Raw genomic sequence first — 18438 nt, forward strand, 5'->3', positions numbered from 1 at the left:
AGGACTATAAAGAGGAGTCACTAGGATGGGGAGGTTCACTTTTTCGAGCTGTGGTAGCAAAGCATGCAGCAAAAAAACTCCTCACTGTCCTGTTCCAGATAGAGTGCAAACTGTTGCCAGAGTTAAGTATTTGAAATTTCTTTGGGATATTGAAAATAGGAGTGTATGTTTGAGTCTTGTTAATGTTTATGGTAACTTATGTGTAAGAAGCTTTATGTATTTTGATGTCCAGTAAAGTTTTGTTTTATGCTTTTTATTAAAACTGCTCTTGGTGTGTCTGTTCTCACTAAATATTTCAGTGGCTGTCCAGTATACCTTCATAATCAATTGTGTTCCCACATTTGATACAAAGCCCTAGTGTGTTTTTTGTAGCCAAAAGGAATAGAAAACAGTTCTATTTTTGGGGAAACCCGGTATAGCTCATACCCGAGGGGCCACTGTGGAAGCCGATAAGGCGTTCTCTGGTTAACGCCATTACCCTACTCTCCAATGCGTACAACCAGAGAATGCCTTGTATCCCTGGGTAAAAAAAATACAAGGCATTCCTTGAATGACAGTGGCGCAGAGCAAATGACTCCCTGTGATCAGTATCCAGTCGGTGATCAGGTAATCGCTGTAATAGAGCTGCCTACTATAGGGATTGTCAGTAGCCCCTCCGGTATGAGCTATACAGACTTACATTGTTCCCAGCTTGAATGCAATTTGAGTATTTAATAGGGATTGTACCTGGAGTTAAGCTATATTAAAAAAATATATATATTAAAGCTTGGGTGGTACATTGTATGCTAATGCACTTAAAATTTCCCCAGTCCCACTTAAATTGCACATTTAAGCTGGGTACACACCGATAGTCTTCTTTCCATTCAACCCATTGGGGTGACCAAAAATTGACAGATCATACCAACAAAAGCCATGTTGGTGCAACCATCTCCCCTGATGTTCCATTCAAAATTTTCTCAGTGGGAAGGCTTCTGTCAGAGAGACAGCTGAACACCCAGTGTGTACCCAGCTTAAGTCTTCTAAAGCACAAAAGATGGTGCCAATAGTGATGTGTATAATTCCGCTCCAAACAACCAACCAGGAAGGCAAGAGCTAATTTTTTTAACCCTTTACGACCAACATATATATGCAGCGGCCAGCCGATGTTTAAGTGGTAAGAGCGTGCTTACAGCACAAAGACCGAGCAGTCAAAGTTCTCGGTCAACCAGATTCCAACCATGTGACCATTTTGGCAGAGGTCATATGATCGCCAATCCCTCCTCCCCCCCAAATTCGGCTACAAATTGGAAATACTGTATGGAGTAATAACAGAGCCAGGGATCCAAGAAAAAGGAGAAACTGACAAGTGATCAAATCTGTAGACTTGACTTTTAAAGCAAAACTCTTGGAATTTTCTCCCCACCCCCCATGCAGTTGGGCTGGGCAGGAACTGCATGGATAACTGCTCATTTTTGTCTAGGGATAAGGAGAGCAGAGCTCTACTTCCCTAATCCATTGATCCTCCCAGCACAAGACCGGTTTCTTGGGCCCTTGCCCCCACCCGGGCGGTCTAGAGCAGAGGACTGTTCCAGATGTCATCACGGCCAAAGCCTGGCTATGGACGCAAGGGCAGCAGGAAGAGTCCACTACTGGACATGGGGGGGGCTTCATTTTACGTGGATCGAAGGATCGGGCGAGTATAAGCTCAGAATTCACCACTAGACAAAACAAGCAGTTAATCCATGCAGTGCAAGCACAGCCCCACTGTATGGAACAAAAAAAATGGGGATTTTTGTTACCGTAAAATCCCTTTCTCTGCGTTCATTGACTAACACAGCTCCTCCTTATTCTTGACCATTGGTTTATATTGCCGCCTACAGGAAGACTGCACTAGGCAAAAAAAAAAAAAAGGAAGAACTTGCACCGCCTATGGGCAGTCCTAGTTGAGAGTCAACCCCTCTCTGCCATAAGCAGCTCAGTTTTGTAACAAAGCAGTACAAATAGAAAAACAAAAAAATCAGACGGGCGAGTACTATGTCAGTCGAACTCAGAGAAATGATTTTACGGTAACAAAAATCCAGTTCCCTTGCGTTCATTGACGGACACAGCTCCTTATTCTTGACCATTGGGATGTCCAAAAGCAGTGTCTCAAGGGGTGGGTAAACCAAAAGGCAACCAGGCAAAACATGCCAACCACCCAAAACAACCCCTAAGGGGCAAACAAGGAACCATAAACAGCCGCCTGAAAACTTTACACCCAAGGAAAACCCCTGAAGATGCAACAAGCCAGAGAATTATTAAGAGAACGCACAGACCAGGCAGCTGCCTCACAACCCTGAGACTGATGCCAGAAGGTACCAGGGGCACTAGCCCCCTAATTGAGCACACTGTAAGGGGCAAAGGGGAAACCAGCCCTTAGGAGTGAATGCCTGAACAAGTGTTTAACACAAAAAATGTGGCAGAGAAGGCCCAGGCCTTCCCCCAGAGCTGAACAATAATATAGAAAGAAAATAGAAATCCAACCATCCGGCAAGGACGTCACAGTTGAAAAGGACACATGAACCACACAGACCATATCCAAAGCCATGCAGCGCATGCTCCTTAGGATGTCAAGTCATAGGATGCAAAGACATAGCCACAAGGAAGGCAGGGCAATGTCCTAAGGTAAGTGAGGAAATAACACCACCTGCCAGGAAGGAGCAGCACAAATGAAGAGTCACCCTATCCCTGTGAAAAAAACAAACCGGAAGACGAACAAGACCACTCAGAAGCTCCCAGCAAAAGCAAAGCCACTCAAAAAGGGAAACCCTCTAGAAAAAAAAAAAAAAAAAAAAGCAGAGGAATATCCTCCAAACTCTCCAAGGGAAGTCTAGAGAAGCAAAAACCCCAAACTCAAACCCAATAAGGGTCACATAGCAAATGCAGGGAGCGTCCACGGCGAACCTCTAGAAAGTCATCCAGATTGGTACAGACCCTGGGGAGGCGACCCTTCGAAGAGGCAACCGACAGGAAGCAGCCAAGACCAGCCGTACCATGTCAGCGTACTACAGAACAGTCTGGGGCCACTGAAAAAACTGTAACCCCTACAGTTGCTGTCCCATGAACCCTACAGCAGGCAAGGGAATATAGCACATTCATGCATCTGCCCGGGATACCCAAAGTCTCCCCCAATCGTTGCACCTCATTGTGAGGTAGGAGGAGATCAGGACAATCCCTTCAGGGGATTCTCCACTGCAGGCAATCTACCGAAACAAAAAAAAAAAAACAAAAAACATCTGGGTCACTTTTCATGCTGACTCAAAACCGGGAATGTGCGTGGTGTAGAAGGCCAGAATGTGCGGCGCCACCCACCACAAAAAGAAAGAAGCCTTTAATGCTACTGCCACAAAGAACATGTCAACCTGGCTGAAGGCAAAAACCACAGTGGTGGTAGCGTTTGATCGGCCTCAGACAGGAAAACTCACAGAAGGATAATGAAAAACATCCAGGCCAACCTTAACGCTCGAAGCCTGAGGGCAGTAAATAGCAGGCAAACCAAGGGCACGCTCTCCAGCTGGATAGGTTGGCATTATGTAATGAACGTCCACAGGAAAGGAGGGGAGTACGCTCCCGCTAGCCGGACAGAGGACCGAAACCACGATAAGAGGAAAACCCTTGATCAGTCCAGAAGAACTAGTCGTCTAAGGAAATGCAGGTTTACTCCTAATGGTTCTCCACAGAATCCTTTGCATGCAACTGCCCACACAGGGCCCCCCAGAAAGGTGGGTACCACAGGAACCAGAGTCAACAAGCAAGACTGCTGGGCACATCACCCACAGGACAAAAATTTATCAGACTGCAAATTGAAAAATAGTCTAGCAGAAGAGACACGCTGGCATGCCCAGTCGAGAATCAGGTCCTAAAAAACTCCAGTCTACCGGTCAGAACAGTCCTTATTATATACTGTAACCAGCCGAAGCCCTGCAGGGAGCCTTGGGTCCCCTAAGTTTCCTGTCACCACGAGCTAGGAGAGCGCTCACCCAAGAAACTAGTCACAGCAATCCCAGCTGCCTCAGCCAACACCAGAACTGGAGCCAGCACCTCAGAAAAAACACCAGGGTGCAACAAAGCAGATCAAGGGAAAAAATACCACGATAGATGGGATGCGCCCCCAACTGCAGAGCGCAGGAAACGCACGCAGATAAGGAAACGCTATACTGCAGCCAGACACAAGCAATATGCAGACCCACATTGGAAACCGGTCCGAAAACCAGCAAGGCAAGCCCCTACCCAGAAAGTGGGTGGAATCAACCTCAATGCTGAATAGGACTTATCTGTGAGCATCGCTGACTCGTTGGTTCAGGAGTGCTTAAGCACCCCTCGGGGGGGGGGGCCCGTGAAGAGCTTGAACTGGTCTGGCAGCAATTAAGTGACCATCTATGGCCTGACAGACAGTACATGGCCCATACTGTGGATCTTATGACCCACTAGCCATTAGAATGGTGCCACCTAGTAAATCAAGGCAGGGCCAATCTACATGCCAAGACATATAGCCATGGACTCGAAGGGAGACCCACCACAAATGGCCACCGGTGGAGCCGCCCAAAGAAAGCCAAAAGAAAGAAACATGCAACAGGAGGCTAACAGGTCCCGCAATAGAAAAGCCTTGCAAGGGGGGTCCGCCGCCTGAGGCCCTGCAAAGGAGGCAGTTGTCTAAGGCTCCACAAGGGAGCCTACCAGTTAAGGCTCTGAAAGAAAAAAAAAAAAACAAAAAAAAAAAACAAGGAGTCGAAGACCGAGGCCCCGCAAAAAGGAGTCAGTTGTCAGAGACCCACCAAGAAGGCTGCCCGCCGAGGCCCCACAAAGGAAGCCACCGAACGAGGCCCTGCAAAGAAGGCTGTATGTCAGACCCCACAAGGAAGGTTGCTGGCTAAGGCCCCGCAAAGGGAGCTGCCGATTTGAGGCTTCGCAAGCGAGGCCATTGTCAGAGACCCCGCAAAGAGCACAAGATAGGGGGAACAAGGTAGGAATTGCAGTATGTACCCAGACAGGATCAGCTTATGGACCCACATGTCCGAAATCAGGGGAGGTACACAGGGCCGCAAACCAGTGAAGAAAACCCCCCATTCTGCTGGGAGGGGGCAACCCTACATACAAAAGGAAGGCTATCCAGCTTGGAAAACCAGGGTCACTTGGTACCCCAGGAGGGGGCCTGAGCAGCTTGGAACTCTACACAGCAGGATTACCTCCAAGGGTGCGCCTTATACCAAACAGAGCCCTGGATCATGTGGTCTGCCCTTTTCACAGACCGTGGACATCAGCCCGGCATTCAGACCTATGCAGCCAGAAAGGGAGGATGGCTAAGCTTTAGAGCCTTCAAGGTATCCCCAAAATGTTAACGTTCCACCACACCACGGTGAAAGGTGAGGTAACAAGCACCTTCATTGTACAGTAAGGTAAGAGTCTCATCCTTGCTATCAGGGGGAAAAGACGTTTACCAGGATCCTGTCACTACAGAGCTGCAGAGGGGGACAGCCCAGTGCCTACTGCAACTACATTGAACTGCATAGATCAGCAAGGAGCTGGCAGGGGCATCTCAGTAGCAGCGCCAGGGGCTCACAGACTGGGCGAGGAGCCTAAAAACAGCCAAACTATCTGCAGTGTGACTGCCATCGTAATCCATCCAATGGCTGCACAACCTGGCAGCCGGGAGGCAGTGCCATGAAGCAGATAAACCACAGGGACTGGAGCAACACAGTGCCAGGAAATCCGAGGATCCAGCACAACGCAGTGCTGAATAATTTACAGCACTGGTATACAGGGCATAGCAGAAGACGAACATCCAGGCAGGAACACGTCGCTGCTGGCAACAGCTCTAATGCACCGCTCTCAGCCGGGTTGGTCACAGCCCCACAGACAAAAGAGAAGCACAAAAAACCCCACAGGGACCAACCACGACACATTGCACCCCACACCGCATCCAGAGATGGAAGGGAGGGGGGCATCTGCTTACCAGTCCAGTGAAGCACGTGGGTAAGGCTCCCGTAGTGAAGTATCCTCCTCTCCATTGAAATGGGGGGCTGCGGGCCAGGGGGTAACACTGACAAAAACTAAAGGCGCACAGTCACACATATCCCTGTGAGACGTTAACTCGCTGGCCGCCTGGCCCGCGAGCGCAGAGCCACTGATCTGCATGCGCTCGCTTGCCAGATTGGGGTGACATTCTGGATCTAGATTATCCAGTCCGTCGCCAAGCCTGGCTGTTGATAGAAGATCTCTGCAAGAAAAAAAATAAAATAAAAATCTAGTAAGAGCTGGTTCACACTGGGGCGACTTGGCAAGTTGCCGTGGGTCGCCTGCCATAGATTAGCACAGGACCCGTTCTAATAGGAGCGACACAAGTCGCTCCAACTTAGAAAGGGTCCTGTACTACTTTGGGGCGACCTGCATTGACTTCAATGATATGAAGTCCGTGCATGTCGCTCCGAGGTCGCGGTGCGCGCTGTGCACCGCGACTTCACAGGTCGCCCCGGCAAGTCAGATCGCCTCAGTGTGAACCGGCTCTAAAAGGGAAAACAAAACAAAACAAAAAAAAAAAAAAAACAGTAAATGGAACTTCAGGTCCTAGCAGGAAGCCAGGTCCTTACTCCTTACTAGGCAGAAAAAAAAAAAAAAATGACCTGCTTATGGCAGAGAAGGGGTTGACTATCTACTTGGACTGCTCATTGGCGGTGCAGTGTTATTTTTTCTGCCTAGTGTTCTACTCCTGTAGGTGGCGGTATAACCCAATGGTCAAGAATAAGAAGGAGCTGTATCCGATGAACGCAAGAGAAAATATGTTCTGCTTTAAGACAGGCCTCACCTTAAAGTTTGTCATACAGTCAATACATTGCAAAGCGCTGTGCAAACTGCTGGCGCTATACAAACCCTGAATAAAAATATAAAAGAAAAATATATACAAGACAAAAATAAAATGTAAAATAAAAAAAATGAATATTATTAACATGAAAATATTAATAACAAATATACATATGGTGTAAAAAGATGCAACATGCAGGGTGTGCAGCGTTTAAGGAGCTTTCAGACATGCTGTTAGTGGTACATGGCATCTATTGCTAGCGCTTTGCATATACTGCATAAGCATACAAGGCACAAAAAATAACTTATTGCCTACTCATTTTCAACAACCTGGATTAAAAAGGAACACCATGTTAATAAATCATAGTCTCAATTCCCAACACTGCCTTCATGTTATATAATCTGCAGATATATCAGAGACTGCACCTGGAAAGCAGTGATGATGTAGGATTAGGAATGTGACCACACCACTTGAGCAAACAGTTTGCAGAAGGGCATGGAACAACAGGGCTCAGTCAGATCAGATCAGTTCTGTGAGATTGTGCTATGGGAGAAAAACTTACTTGTGAATCTGTACTCATCTTCCCGTCTTCTGATCTCTATCTCTACAGAAAGGGGATTAAAACAGTGACAGGAAGAAATCATAAACAACCTGCTAAGATATGTCAAACCCCCAAATCTGTAGGGTACATCCACCCTCTTCTAGGTAAGAATATAGCTCTGATTCAATGGAACACCAACCAAATGATTCTGTTGTATGGAAACATTGAATCCCACACTGGGTCTTTAAGCTCTCTGGGACTACAGCTACCGCACTCCAGGACAGCACAGTTTTTCATGGCAGCACAGTTTTTCATGGCAGCACCAGTGAGCAGGAAGGTCACAAAGCAGCATCAGTCCACCCAAAATGGCACTGCCTGTTTTAGGTGGTATAATGCTTTAAAGCCCATCACCAGAAAAGGAAAATTGCAGTGGGGCTGCCCATGCACAGCAATGCTTGTTTAGTTAGGAATGGGTGGTGGGAAGCAGCGCTCTCTATGCTCCGACGCATGGACCGTCCCTTAGCGTCTTCACATCCAATGCAGGGCTAAGGAGCTCAGCATTAGACTTGACAGAGGACCTGGGAGTGCTGGAGCATTGCAGAAAATAGGCTGCAGTGACCGGTCTAATAGTCTAAAGGGAGCATGTGGTAACAGAGGATCTTGCAAATAAAATGGTTTCTTGGTCCCCTAGACGTAAAATGAGCATTTAACTCTTTGCGGTGCAGGAACAGCTCCACTGCAAAGGAGCACTTTAGCTTTGCCTGGAATTAAGCTTTAAAAGAAACCTGTAGCAAGGAAGGATGCAGGCAGTCATTGCTATCCCTTTTCTATATAAAATACTAACCCCCCGGCCGTCATTCTGATCCAATGGCTTTAATACTTACTGAGACAACGACCCAGTACGAGTATGCGGAGTTTATACTTTCCTGAGTTGCATGCTTTCTCCAGGTCAAGATCTCACAGCATTCAAAGTGGAACTTTTGTCAGAATTATTTTTTAAAAATGAAGTCTTGGTAGATAACTTTAGGCCACTTTAGCCGGTATAGCCATGTAAAATATATAAAAAAAAAAAAAAAAAGTGCCTATACTGTTTAAAATCCAGTAATGTCCCATCCTGCTCTGTACATTAGGGATATATGTATCGGCCCTGGAACTTGCCGATATTAGTGTATGTAAAGTCCTAGCATCCACTTTATTAGGGTTTTATATAAAGGTCCAGTGTGTGTTTTTGTAATAGAATAGTGGGAAATACCTTCATTACATCGCTGCTCTGGGCTCTCCTCGCTAATCTCCTACTCTGCTGTTTTCTCCTCTCATAGCTGTCAGAGGAGGATCTCAGCCCCTCCCCTCTGCAGTGTACACAGAAGCACCGAGTATTAAGATTAGAATAGTGTGAAATACCTTCATTACATCGCCGCTCAGCCCTTCCGTGACCCCCCAGCTGTCACGGGTGGTGAAGAGGACGGACAGCAGAGCGGGAGATTAGCTGAGCCTGGAGCGTCGATGTAATGAATGGTATTTCTCACTATTCTAATCCAATACCCCGCGCTTCTGTGTACATTGCAGAGGGGAGGGGCTGAGATCCTCCTCTGACAGCTATGAGAGGAGAAAACAGCAGAGAAGGAGATTAGCTGAGCCCGAAGCAGCAATGTAATGAAGGTATTTCCCACTAGTCTATTACAAAAACACACACTGGACATTATATAAAAAAACACTAAAAGTGGATTCTAGGACTTAAATTACACTAAACTAGGTTCACAGGCAGGAAGGGAAGACCACACATTACAGCTAAAAGACCTACCCCGAAAATAAGCCCTACTTTGTTTTTTGGGTGCCAAAATAAATATAAGACCCAGTCTTATTTTCGGGTGAACACGGTAGTGTCCAGTCCACTGTCTTTTGCACTGCAGCTACTAGATTTAATCATTGCAGACAGTGAGTGCACTACTGCAGCAGTTTATTTAAATTTTGTTTTGGGAAGCCTTTAGTTATTTTGCCAGCACTATTTTTCACTTGTCTACTCTTCTAGGATTGGTTCGTTCACATGATGTAAACTGATGTACCTGCAAGTGAAAGCCGTGCGGTTTTCCTATCAGTTTTCATGCAGGTAAAGTGTTAAGAACAAGCCTTTAGACCCCGTTCACACTGGGGCGATGCTACTTGCCGGGGCGACCTCACAGGTCGGTGCGCAGCTCGCACCGCGACCTCGGAGCGGCCGGCACGGACTTCATATCATTGAAGTTAATGCAGGTCGCTCCGGGTCGCCCCAAAGAAGCTCCGGACCCTTTTTCTAAGTCGGGAGCGACTATTAGAATGGGTCCACAGCTTCTCTATGGCAGGCGACCTACGGCGACCTGTCAGGCGACCAGGTCGCCCCAGTGTGAACGGGGTCTAAATGTTAATAAACAAACATTAACATGTTCAGTACCAGATTTGTGGCAAAATTTGTCTTTATTTTTCAAAACTTTAAAAATGTACAAAATATCGGCCCATACCGATATTTGTGACCAAAATATCGGTATCGGCCCTGAAAAAAACCATATCGGTCTATCCCTACTGTACATGCTCAGTTTCCCTATATTCTCAGCAGTCAGCACTGTGCCTAAAATGTAGATGCAGGTTTGCTGACAGGCTAAAGATTTACTGCTCTGGGCTTCAGCAAAATGGCAGCCTCCAGCATTGTTCTTTGATGCTGGAGGCAATATACACCACACACTAGTTTAGGCATTATATTTGTTAATGTGGAATGCAAGTTCTTTGCTAAAAGAAAATTTATCATCAAGTTGTTATAGAAAAAAGTTCCAGACAGCCAGGTGACTACTATTTTATAAGCAATGACAGCCTCCTCTCAGCACAGGTACCTTTTAAAAAAGGGATTCCTAAAGTATGACTAAACGGCAAACACGTATTCGTTTTTAGATCGAGTGCAGCAAGATTAGAACCCCTGTCAAGTTTTTATTGCGGTCTGTTAACCTGTTCGGGAGATTCACCCTCTTGATTTGTCCCATTTACCACCATCACTTAAAAGTAAAATAAAATACCAAATATTTGGGTTGTCCCCTGAAAAGTAATAGAGGGGAAATGTTTGTTTAGAAATCGTATAAATAATGTTGTATGAATTGCAATCTAATGGTGTATCTTTTTGTAATAGTCCGCCTGGGATACTACGCGGTCTTTGAGAAAGCCTCCGGGCGAAACGCGTCAGCCCGTCCCTTCCGGCTGAGACTACAACGGTTACACTACATGTATATTGTGATAATGTATTGTGAGAATTATTCTCTTTTAATATTAAATGCTTTTTTAACTCTTTAATAAACTTATGATATTTTTGAACATGTAGTTTGTCATTTGAGTTTACGCTCACCTATCAGGAGTCCTCCTCAAACAATCCATTTTTTTTTTTTTTTTTTTTTTTTAGAGGAACCGGTACTCTATCCCCTTGCGGAGTTGCATCTGGCTCCTCTGATAATATTTTATTTATAATAGAGGGGAAATTTTCCAATGGGGACACCAAGTTCTGACTTGGGCATGCCAAAGGGATTCCCTCAATTGGCAGGAATATCTTCCAACTCCCTCTTTGCCTATGGGACAGGAAGTGAAGGTAAATCTCCGCAATGGGACACAGATGGTGGGGGGGGGGGGGGTAATCTGACAGGGGTTATAACCCTCCCTTACTCTATCCAAAAAAAAATGTGCCTATAGTTTTACTTTAAGTACTACTATGACTAATGCTCCCTCTACATCAGGGGTCTTCAAAGTATGGTCCTCCAGGTGTTCAGGAACTACAATTCCCATCATGCCTAGTCATGTCTGTGAATGTCAAGAGTTTTACAATGCCTCATGGGATGTGTAGTTTCACAACAGCTGGAGGGCTGTAGTTTGAGGATCCCTGCTCTACATGAATAACTGAGGGGTAGCAGTAAATAATACTTCCCATGTTGTAGTATTGGCCTTGAATTTGACCTTTGAACAGAGTAGGGCAATTCAAATCTACATTATTATACAAACTGATCAGAGTGGAGAGCCTGTAGGCCTGGCAGTGAGATTGGACGACAGGTAAAAACACCTCTCTATCAACAACAGTGCCCAGCTCATTTTATGGTTATGCAGAAAATACTCAAGTGTAAAAAGTGAATAAAAATAAAAAATAAAAACTATAATACATATATATAATATATATATATATATATATATATATATATATATATATATATATATATATATATATATTTATTATATATATATATATAAAACTTATTAGCTGAATTTCAAAGTTTTCTGCACATAGCAAAGCCAAGCTGTGCCAGCAAAAATAGAAAGGTCACACAGAGAAAACATGCAGAAGAGCAGAGGCAGAGGTTAATGAGTATCCAAAGCTGGGACAGAGAACACAACGTGTACAGTATAAACAGGTCAATGTACTGGATGAGAATAAAGGGAAAATGACGCAAGACAAAAGCAAAGCGATGGATGTGTTTCATGGAATATGTGCAAATGACGTTTCTACAAAATAAATACAGATCATTGTATACAATAATACACACTAAACATAACTACAACATAAAATACTTTCTACAGGCATCAGATAAAAGCCAGCCACGTTTTCTGTGAGATCAGGTTAATGCCTATGAAGCCTTTTCAGCCCATAATATCCTTTTTCTAACAGATACAGACAATTCAGTTTCCTTTGTTACCGTGGAACTTTAGAAAGAAAAGCTTAGGTTGGCCCCCTTTGCAGGAATAGCTATATAAAAAACACATTAAAAATAAAGTTCCTATACGGTTTAAAATCCAGTAATACACTTTCCCACCTTGTTCTGCACATGCTCTTTTTCGGTAGTGTCGAAAATGTAGAGGCCGATCTGCTGCCAGCCTAAAGATCAACCCCTAGGTGCCGACAGCACGCAAACATGCGGCCTTTTGGCGGGTGGGCCTTTGCACCGAGCGGCCGTATATTTGCGTACCGCATTACAAATACAGCTGTGCCGAGAGCGAGCGCCCTGCGTGCTCCCAGCACAGTTACCACTGGCTAACAGAAACCTCCGGATTGTATCTTGCGATCGGGAGCTTTCCGATCATGTGACCGCTGTGATTTGCTGTCACGGCAGTCACATGATTGGAAAGCTCCCAATTGCAAGAAGCAAAGCAGGAGCGGTTAGCCAGCGTTAGAGGAAGTAAACCCTCCTCTGACACTTTTACCTATAGGTAAGCCTATGATAAGGCTTACCGATAGGTACTGTAAATATCTCCTAAACATGCACCGTTTAGGAGATATTTACCTTACATGCAGCCAGTGACGTCACTGGCGCATGCGCTCTGAAGGAACGGTCGCTGGTGCCGTTCCTTCAGAGCCCCGTGCTGTGACCGTCGGCTACTGCGCGCGTGCGCGGGAGTGACGTCACCGCGGCTCCGGCCAATCAGATGGCCGGATGCAGCGATCCCGGAAGACGGGCGACTGGACATGTCGCCCGTCAGAGGTAAGCAGGCAGCACGGCAGGGGCTCGTTCTAAGGTAAGTATTTCATAATGAGCTAGCTCATTATGGGTTTCTCTTTCAGCTTGTAAAAAAAAAGTAACTGAGTTTACAACCTCTTTAACTGTGCTGGGGGCTTGCTCTCTCTTGTAATTCGGTACGCAAATATATGGCCACTCGGCACTAAGGACCACCCCCATGTTATTGTAAACTCTGCCCCCTGGCATCTGAAACCCCTTAAAGGGCCAGGAGGCGCTGGCAATAAAGGGGTTAAATGCTGTTCAGGACCTCTGGGCTTCAGCAAAATAGCAGCCTCTGGCAAGAAAAAAAAAAAAACAGGAGCAAAGCTGGAGGCAGTTTACAGCACACAATTTGGAACCATAACGTAATGTGGAATATTCTTTGCTAAAGAACATTATTTTGTAACAAGCTGCTATGGGTAAAGTACCACATTAAGTGGTTGTGATCCAAAAAAATAAATAAAAACTTATACTGATCCTTTAAGTGCCGGTTCACATTTGTGCGATGCGGGAGCGCTGCAAATATACAGCCTGTTATCGCATCGCATCCGCACCCCTGGCAGTTCGCACTGCCATATGCGATACGCTGGGGGTGTCAATTAAAAGTTAACGACACCCCCCAGATAAGATCGCATATCGCAGTGCGATCTGTAAGTTTGCACAGAATCGGATCGCACTAGTGTGAACCACCATGTGATCAGATTCTGCTGCGGACCAAAAAAAGGGTCCTGTGCGTCTTTTAGTGCGATTGCGGTGCAAATTCAACCATACAAACTGTATGGCTGAATTTGCACCGCACAGAGATGGCATGTAATTTTAGGAGAAGTGCGCTCCGAATTACATGCGATCTCTGTCATCACACTAATGTGAACCAGCACTAAAGCATGATAGACTGCAGAGTGCTTGTGCGGTGTCATTTACCCCTCTCTAGGTTATAAAACACCTGGCTTATCCTTCCAGTTCCTGGGTCCCCCTCTGTGCTGACCATGGTAATCATGGCTGCTGAGCTCCAATTATCATGGTCAGTTTACGTGCCTCCATCAGCCGCTGGTCTCCTCTCTCAGCCCCTACCTCCCTGCTCAGGAGTCTAAGATTATGATTGAGAAATCCTGTAATCCACTCTGTTATAGGATTATATAATGTCCAGTGTGTGAGTAAAATTATTGCAGAAAATACTTTCTTTACAGTGCCACTGGGTGTTCACCTGACCTTCTGCTGCTCTCTCCCTCTGCTCCAGGCTGACTTCAGCTGTGAATCTCAGCCCCTACCTCTGTAGCGATCGGAACGGGAAAGGAGAGCTCTGAATGAGTCACGTGAGCACCCAGCGGCGCTGCAAATAAGGAATTGTCCGCAATCATTTTACACAAAGACACACACTGAACATTATATAATCCTGTAACGCAGCATATTACAGGATTTGGTCTAATGACTTAACCACTTTAAGGTGAAGGCCAAGAACATGTATAAAAAGGTATGTTCACACCTTGTTGGGGTTAAAAAAAAAAAAAAAAAAAAGTATAAGCGTTTTTGGTGCATTTTTTATTGCCCATGTACATGTGAAATACGGACATTTGACTCAAAGGGCACCAAAATGCAGTGGAGCAGTGGTTCTGTTGATTTTCAATGGGAAGTGCGTTCCTGGAGCAGGGCACCAAAATATGCAAGACTTAAATGCATTTGTACCTGTGGTGTAAAGAGTTCTATGGGATTTAAAGGGAAACTTATTGCATTTTTTCTGCTCTTTTAGCAGGGTAAAAGCACAGCAAAACACAGTGTGCAAGGGCCCCAAGATTGAACAACAGACTCTTTTAAAATAGACACCACTAAATCAGTGGTTCAATAGAAGGCCCATCTGCATCAAGAAGAAAGCCTGGGTGCTATAGCTATATTATATATATATCATTTTCAACCTTTTTGTGTGGCATAATCGCTGGCAGGGGAAAGATTTAAAAAAGGATTACATATACAATAGACTTGTTCAGAAGGAAGGACATCCTATACCCCTAAACCCAGACGTACCAGGCATTTGAGGGCTTAACTTGATGAAAAAGAAAGGGGAGGGAGCACTGCCCCAGCAAGAGATTCTCACTACTCTGCCTCTGCAATTGCTCCTTATCCAGACAGTAACACTCCCGCTTACTGAACACAGGAGGTCAGCCACTTAAAATGGTTTGAATTTTCTAAATGAATGCAAAGTTTTCTGATTGTATGATGTAGAGAGGCGGTTTAGGGACATGTCGCATCCATCTCGTCCAATTAGGGAACGCTATGCATTTATTCAGAAAATGCAAAGCATTCTCAGAATGGTGCCCTTGCAGAGGGGCCAACCTCGTGTATTAATAATGTTTCAGAATAACCATTTGGCACGGGACCACATACTTGAGCGATTTTCAGCTTCCAGGAGCATCAGCCAGGTGTGGCATATACTTCATTACATTGGTTCAGGATGGACCAATGTAGCTTTGTATAATATAACCATGCCTGGCATTCTACTTTAAGTGAGTGCAGGATTTCCTGCATAGAACTGAATTTTGCAGGCTAACATGTTGTCAACAGGCTGATCTTTTCTGCTGTCATACGTAGACGACATTTAATTACCTGTACTGGGTGTGGAAAAAAAATAAAAATAAAAAAAAAGTTGTTGTGAGGCATAAGCATACAGTATAAAAATGGTATAAATGAATGTCCCAGCAAATAAGTTACATTAGGCTACAAAGGATTCAGTATATATAAAAAAAAAAAAAATTTTAAAAAATAAAAAATAGATTTACACCCACCTCTTGGGGTTAATGACTGTTTTTCCACCTCCGCTTGTTGTCTGATGTTCACTGGGATGTTGTTGTATATCCGCTTGTAATGATTGTACACTGCTACAGCAAGGACCTTCTTTGCAAATGATTGACCCACTACATACTTGTCAAGGTAGTTATAAATCTGTAAGAGAAATTCTGTAGTCAGAGTATTATTAAAGCGGTTATATACTCAAAAAAAAAAAAAAAAAAAAAACCCTGCAGGACAAAAGGCATAATGAGCTAGTTTGCATTGCATACTAGCTCAGTATGAAATACTTACCTTAGAACAGGGGTCCTCAAACTACAGCCGCGGGCCGAATGCTGCCCGCCAGGGTCCTGAACTCGGCCCGCCAGCCGGCATCGGCATAGGGCTGACTGTCGGTCACTCACTGAAGCTGTAATATGCTTCAGAAAAGGGTGGACCCGGGGCACAGAGCACTGCACCCTAGCCCACCCATTTGTGTGACAATAGCGAACGCTGTGGTCGCTTTGCATTGAAAGGGGGCACGCTGTGGATATATACACACATATACATTATATATATATATATATATATATATATATATACACACACACACATACATATATACACACACATATATACATATACATATACATACACACACACACTAATAAATATTGTATTTTTTTGTGCACTACAAATAAAATATGCGCATTGGAATTTGTTCATATTTTTTTTCAAACTTTAGTCCGGCCCTCAACGGTGTCTGAGGGACCGTGAGCTGGCCCCCCCCCCCCCCCTGTTTAAAAAGTTTGAGGACCCCTGCCTTAGAATGAAGCCCCAACACGGTCGTCTGGACAACGCTGAGGAAGCTGACATGCTCCCTTGGCGTCTCTTCCTGGTTCGGCGGCTCCGGCGCTGTGAGTGGTCGGAGCCGCAATGTCACTCTCGCGCATGCGCACGGGAGTTTCACTTTCCGGCAAGGAGCTCTGAAGATCCGCCGGACCTTCAGAGCGCATGCACCGCAGACGTCAGCGGCTGCACGGTTTAGGAGATATTAATTGTACCTACAGGTAAGCCTTATTCTAGGTGTACCTGTAGGTAAAAGTCATATAGCGGAGTATACCATCGCTTTAATCACATGCTGGAAAATAACCCATTATAAAACAACCTGCTAGATCGGCCCTCAAAAAAAAAAAAAAAAAACATGACATTTGACAAATAAGGGAAATCTAGAGAAGTAAATGGTCTCCAAAATTTGTTTCAGTATAAAGAAAAATAGGAGGAAATTAGCTCGGACCAAAAAAAAAAAAAAAAAAAAGAAAAAAAGGCAGAGCACTCCCTGTACACAAGGACTGTTCTTGTATTTGCATATTCAGAGTGATCTAATGCAGGGGTCAGCAACCCATTGATCCTGGGTGAGTGATTGGTAGATTGCATCCTTTCCTTGCTGACCCCCCAAACCTGGCCATGAGCGGTGGCAGTACAACTGGAATCAATCCCTGTTATCTTGCTCCTGCAACAGCTGAAAGCCTGTTTCTCCTCCTCACCCTCCTACCAGCATTCAGCGGCTGCAGGAGTAAAATACATGGGATTGGTTCCAGTAAATGCCACCCCCGCTCCTGTTGTGGTTTCGCTTCCTTCTGCTTCCTGGGCCGTTTCCCCCACCCTCCTTGCAGCGCTTCCGGCTTCTCTTCCTCTTTCCTGCGAGGATCGTTTCAGGATTGAGAGCAGGGGGAAGGCAGGTCAATAAATGTAGTTAATTTACCACCCCCTTCCTTTTCTGAATGAACACGGTGAGCGATTGGTACCCATCACACACTTTAATCTGTGTTTACTATGCTTCAGTTTGTGATTGAAAAGGGAGACAGTGCAGTTCAGACTGTTCATTCTTTCTGAAGAAGTCTTACACATACCGTTACCAGTCAGTATGCTTGATCACCATCACACTAGTCATGACGACGCTGTATCGCACTGGTGACAGGATAATCGAAAGGAAAAAAAAAAAAAAAAAACACCACTTCTTTTTCCAAAAACTTGACAAAAGAAACAAAAAAAAAAAAAAAAAAAAAAAATTGTGTTTAGTCTTACCGTAAAATCAATTTCTCGGATGTTCATTGAAGGACACAGCTCTTTATCTTCTTGACCATAGGGTTATACTGCCCCCCTACAGGAGGACACTAGGCAGAGAAGCTTGAACACGCCTATGGGGCAGTCCCTGAGGGTATACTCCCACCTCCAGCTATAGGTATTCAGCTTTGAAACCAGCAGTGTCAGAAGAAAAAATAAAAAAACCCTGTGTCCGTCAATGAACATCTGTAAAATCCATTTCTCTGCAAGACAAAAATCCCATTTTCTTTCCCCTTCAGTTCATTGACGGACACGGCTCTTCATCTTCTTGACAGCAGGGATGTCCCAAAGTAGTGTCAAACATGAGGGGTGGGAACAGCAGAACAAACTTCCCCAAGGCTAAACCAGGTAACTTGGAGCTCAACTGTCAATTGGAGCGCACCCAAAAAAAATAAAAACACCCTAAAAGAGGACAAGTCCTCTAAACAGCAGCCTACAAAACTTGCAGCCAAAAGTAGTATCTGTAGATGCCAACACATCCCCTTTATAAAAACTTTGTGAATGTGTGTACAGACGACCAGGTAGCCGCCTGTAAACCTTCATCACTGACGCCTGATGACGGAAGGCCCAGGAGGCACTAAGCGTCCGAGTAGAGTGCGCCTTGACAGGGAAAGGATGAACCTCAACCCTTAATAAAATAAGCCTGAACCAGTGTCTGATCCATCTGGAAATGGTCACCGCAGAAGCAGCCAGCCCCTTGCGAG

At 45.0% G+C, this 18438-nt stretch overlaps 1 protein-coding gene across 2 annotated transcripts in view; it reads right to left on the bottom strand.

Moving 5' to 3' along the window:
• The window catches only part of CLPX (caseinolytic mitochondrial matrix peptidase chaperone subunit X), an 89073-nt gene that overhangs the window by 34519 nt on the left and 36116 nt on the right, over nt 1-18438 (bottom strand). The window contains exons 5-6 of one of the 2 annotated variants that reach the window (XM_082255402.1): nt 15628-15784; nt 7380-7421 (exon numbers count right to left, since the gene is read on the bottom strand). In XM_082255402.1, the coding sequence (XP_082111528.1) occupies nt 7380-7421; nt 15628-15784 (199 nt within the window). The remainder of the gene's footprint in view (nt 1-7379; nt 7422-15627; nt 15785-18438) is intronic. The other variant, XM_082255403.1, reaches the window with a different exon arrangement.

This window comes from Pelophylax lessonae, assembly GCF_965119305.1.
Source record: "Pelophylax lessonae genome assembly, chromosome: 4".
NCBI lineage: Eukaryota > Metazoa > Chordata > Amphibia > Anura > Ranidae > Pelophylax > Pelophylax lessonae.